This window comes from Phytophthora infestans, genomic scaffold (assembly GCF_000142945.1).
Source record: "Phytophthora infestans T30-4 supercont1.178 genomic scaffold, whole genome shotgun sequence".
NCBI classification, from domain to species: Eukaryota; Oomycota; class Peronosporomycetes; order Peronosporales; family Peronosporaceae; genus Phytophthora; species Phytophthora infestans.
In genome coordinates, this window is record NW_003303581.1 from 43,577 (window position 1) to 48,700 (window position 5,124).

Genomic DNA, 5,124 nt, shown 5'->3' on the forward strand with positions numbered 1-5,124 from the left:
TGCCGTCGGGTCGGAATATCGTGTTTCTGCTCGAATGCGACCCGAAACGAGCCGGCGGGGAGCCCCGTCACGTTGCCGAGGCACTGTTCCGCCTCTTTGTCTGGTGACCGCGCTCTTGGTGAGATGACACCTTGAGCAAGAAAGTAGACATGGCCGCAAATAAAAGAACCGGCCGATCTGGCTAGGAGCTAATATTCCATGTACACTTCAATAGGTGGCCGTAGCGACAGCGGAAAACGAGAACATCCACAAGCCCTAATTTGTACTGACGTAAATATTAATGCATCATATCGGTAACCAGGTGTACACTGTTCAAGCAAGCAAAACTTGCATTCCGCGGCGAGGTCTGTCATCGAAAAAGGCACGTGACAGAAGAAAGTATTATGTGGAAGCGGTACCCTCGGGCCGTACATTTACAACAACAAAAACCCAATGGAAAAAGGTTGCCTTATCGCTATTAATAGTTTTCTTTTTTCAGGAGTCTCTAGATAAATCATTTAGAACATATCCAAAACGCCAGGATAACAACGTCGGTGTCCACGTGGGGCCCGGTGGCTGTACGCGGCCAACCGCTAACGATGGTGTTCGAAGTTTGAACGAAGAGTTTAAACTTTGTCGAGAGGAGTCGTCATGTTCCTTACTGTGTTCACGCTCCGCCACCCCCGGGAGCAGTCGTATTGATAATGTTCAAAATTTCACTCTTGAATTAATGCTAGGCTAGCATTCCGCACAACGCGGGCCGCAGAGCGTACGTGGTAGCTTCCGATTAGATTTATTGCATGTACCGGTACATGTACAATTTCAAGCTTCGTCTGCCCCTGTGTCAAACTTGGCGCATCAAACGCGTTTCTTTATTCGAATAAACATTGCAAGCTGTCGTGCTCACGAGACTCGTCTTGCAAGCAAGTAAACGTGGCAACTGGAAGCGATCGATTGAGTTCGAGAGACCATACCCTCGTATGTAAGAACACCACATGCAACGCGTTTGTTTGTTGCGTAGCTCTGTTGGACCCAGCTGTCGCGACGAGCATGGCTGGGAGGCTAAGTATGCTAGTCTATCCGGCACACGGCCCCCGCAACCGCTGTCTCTCTCGCGTCCATACTGGTACAGTACAGGTACTGTATCCGACCTGAGCACCGCGTAAGCTGCAGTCGCATGTGCTGGTCCCGTTGCTTCCTCTCTGCTTGGTTGTTTGCCATCTCGTTCAGCATTGTGCTCACTTCTCAATTCACCGCCATCCGCAAACACTGTACTGCTAGCGCAGCTTCGTGTTGTGTCTTTAAGAGCACCTTTTTTCCATCTCAACCTCATTTGGTCATCATGCCGACGTCCAGTACCCGTCGCAATGCCAACCGTGCTCGGTGTCAGTTCGCTGGTTGTGACAAGTTCGCTCAGACCCGAGGACTGTGCAAGGCTCACGGCGGTGGCTCTCGTTGCCGTGACCCGCAGTGCAACAAGCTCGCTCAAAGTCGTGGCTTGTGCATTGCCCACGGTGGTGGCCGTCGCTGCCAGTTTGACGGCTGCCAGAAGCTGGCACAGTCCAAGGGCTACTGCATTTCACACGGCGGCGGCCGTCGCTGTACCATCCCGAACTGCGAGAAGTTCTCTCAGGTCAAGGGCCGCTGCAAGTCTCACTTCAAGCTTCTGACGGTCGGATCGTACTCTCCGTCCCACGGCGTCGTGACCCCACCCAGCTCGACCGGCAACTCGTTCATCTCACCCACTAGAACTAAGCTTTCGATCGACTTCCTGGTGAACCCGCTTTTGCGCAGCTCTTCCATTGGCGACAAGGTGCCGACCAAACATATTCAAGTGCCTGCCTTACGTCCCATTACGCAACTCGCTAACCCATTCACCTCGACTGGCATGGGCTGCCATCCTCGATACGACACAACAAGTGTTGGGCAACCAGCGATCATTGCTGTCGTTTCTCGAGTCGCACGGACCCGTCACGTCCCACCCGGCACCCCAGCCTCAATATGCGGCCGCGCCGGGACACTACCAGGCACCAATTCTGCCACCGCTTACGATGTACCGCTAAGCCGCAGCACTTGTACCACCCTGTGAGTAGTTGAGGGTATGCATGTTAATAGAGACTACGTAGGGCGCTGGCAGTAAAGTTAGTGCCTCATATTTAACCCTTAAGTGAGCTTGTACTACACAAAATCCTCCCATAAAATTTTACGTTTGATTGTATTTCGTAGTAGTACTTACCAGTATTACTTCAGAGGTTGTTTTTAATTCTCCTAGTACTACTGAAGAACTTGCTCTAATACTGAACATTCATAACGGATTCCATACCTTTAAATGCATAATAAGAACTGTCTCAACAGTGATCTGATAATATCAGAAATATCGCTATTTAAAGCTTATTAACTAAGCCCATTTGCCGTTTCGTTCAAGGTTTAATAAACAACTGCATTTTCTGTTTTCGTCCTCGGTTCTTCACAAGCTCGTCCCTAAAAGCAGTTTGCATCGCACGAAGGTCACGCGCGGAGCTCGACAACATTCCCATTATATCCGCGGCTTTTTTTTTTTTTTAATATTTCATGAGAAGAGTAGCGTGAATCTTCAATTAAAATGTAACTTAGCCCTCTAAATAGCAATAGCTCTAAATAGTAATAGCTGTGGTCATTTGTACTGTGTACAGTATGTTTTGTCAATTTCTGCCGTTTGGAGTTGCTCTCTTACAAAGTTCAAGTAACTTGAGAACCGCTCCAGCAGAGGTCACCTGCCACATAGAATTGTGGAAATACTACATATACCGAGCGAAACTCCGGAGCGGTTTCTTGTAAATTTTGACAGGTGTACTGTGATTTACAGACCCGGTACCGGTAAAGCACAGATTATTTATGAAAACCAAGGGCCCGGATGTACTGTAAGGAGACTCCATCATCCCTGTGAAGCTCAACAGAAATGAACAAGCATCTGTACATGTACTGTACTGCTCGGTACATCCACAGCTGGGCCAGCAGGGCTGGCATCCAAAGTTTGGATGCCATCCAAAATTTGATGTTTGGATTCCAAACAGCAAGAGATGATCTGCAAGCTGTCTTGATACTGTACCGGTAATTAAGTTGAATTAACTGTTGATGGTGGAGTCTCCATTGTCAGCTGTACAGACGATCCTTTCTGTATTGATAGCGTCGGAAAGCCGCATTTTAATATTATATAGAGGAATCACATTAAGGAGTTGTACCCAATTTAAGGTACATACGACTCTTCTTTGACTCAGAGCTCACAAATTGGGTCGGCTGGCTGGCAAGCACAATATTTGTTCTTGCACTATTAATAGTAAAGCATTTTAATATTTAATTTAGGAAAATGCTTTTGTGCACTCACATGCATTACGGATGCTTACAGCCTCTTTTTCTGGGAAATTCAGGGAGCAAACAGCAGATGTCACTGTTACATTCTTTAATCCACCTTGACTGAATCGACCCAATCTATAGTTATCTACCGCTGAATAATGATATTTGTCTTTTTTAAATTACTATTCACTAATGAGAGGAAATAAGTCGGTTTATCTTAAGCTTGTAGGCAAGCGGACCCTCTCAATCACTTTATTTGGAGGGAATTACTATTGGGGATATTGAACGAGAGGATCGTCTGTAGCACCATGAAAATTATTGTATTTTTTAAGGGATACTTAAGTATTTGTAAAAGCTCATTCACCAATACATGAAATATCATCCAATGTCTTTCTCAGCCGCTGCTGCAGCGCCTCCACGAAAATTCATGCAATTCTCTCTTTTTGAGCTGCTATTTAATACATGTATTGTGCCTTTCCGTTATTTTGGCTAATTAGGTAAGAAAAAGTATGAATTTCGGAGTCGTACTTAACAAAAAACATAGGGCAAGAGGATTTTTATACCAGCAATTAGTTTAACTAGTGACGATTTAAATATATTGTACCACCGTACCGTTTTAATTCAAGTATGTGAGATGGCTGGTCGGAGCTCGTTTTCATTGAAATAGCCCGATTGCCGATGTCTTGGTCGGCATTCGGACATTTCAGCTGAAAAAAGCTCTTCCAAGCCTCATCAATATCTTAAAAAATTAACTTTTTAATTAGATATGAAGTGGCGCGGTGTCGTGCTCATGTATTTTTACGACATTCAGTTAAGCGCGGTTTCTACTGTCTTAGGTGTATCTGAGAGAAGCCTCAGTAGGTGGTATCACAGGTTTGTCAAGACTGGCAATGTAGACAAAAAGAGCTGCAGTGAAAATACCTCAAAATGGCCTCAGAATGTGTGTTTGCTTGTTCAGAAGTATGTGAAAGATCATCCATGTTTTTTACTTTGAATTGCTGCGTGCTGAACTAATTCAACAGTTTAACATGCATCGTAACATGTCAGATGCCACGATATGTCGTGCGCTTAAGTTTGCCTTGGGCCTTACTCGTAAGGTTCTTACTTAGCGTGCTATGGAGAGTTTACCGCGAAAACGCCAGGAATTTGTCCAGCGTCTTGCATCGATTCCGTTCTAATTCGTGAATGCCGCAACCCTAGGTAGCTGCTCCTGAATACGCTTGTCTGTAGCCCGTCGTAGTGATGTCAGACGCTGTGCTCGGGGGCGTGCCACGTACACGAACAATAAGAGCACGAACGCTGCATGTCCGTACTTCCGCAGGCGCGCCTTGTGCCAATTTGTAGCAAACAATGCTTCCATGTCACTTGAATTGAATGGCACCAGCACGTAATCCTTCTGGGGCGCGTGGTTGGTGGGCTTGACGTACACCTTGATAGATTCATTCCACGTGAGACCTGACGTCGTATCGAACACACGCTTGATATGCCACAGTAGAACGTCGTATCCGTCCGCAACTAAGAACATGAAATCATGCCCTGGAACTTTGTCTCTGCACGGGGTCAATGGCTCCCCCGATTTCACGCATAAACGACAGTTGAGCTGAGGTGGAAGCTCAGTTGCGATTTCCATTTAATCTACACACAATTTGACAAAGAATTCGTATCTTAGTAATAATATAAGTGACACGATCATTACCAATACACCCATGCTCACCTACTTTTCGATTCACTAGACACTCTTCTTGTCGATCAGAAGTTCCGTGTTCACCTTCTGGGCTCAAGGCCCTTTGTGATCTACACAGACCACGCGTC

At 46.2% G+C, this 5,124-nt stretch overlaps 1 protein-coding gene across 1 annotated transcript; it reads left to right on the forward strand.

The window, feature by feature from the left end:
- Positions 1 to 1,321: 1,321 nt before the first annotated feature.
- On the forward strand, positions 1,322 to 2,042 carry PITG_20636 (uncharacterized protein; the record flags this gene model as incomplete). The annotated part of the gene is made up of 2 exons (XM_002895426.1): positions 1,322 to 1,826; positions 1,900 to 2,042. 2 exons carry the CDS (start codon positions 1,322 to 1,324, stop codon positions 2,040 to 2,042), a joined length of 648 nt encoding a protein of 215 aa, XP_002895472.1.
- Positions 2,043 to 5,124: the final 3,082 nt, after the last annotated feature.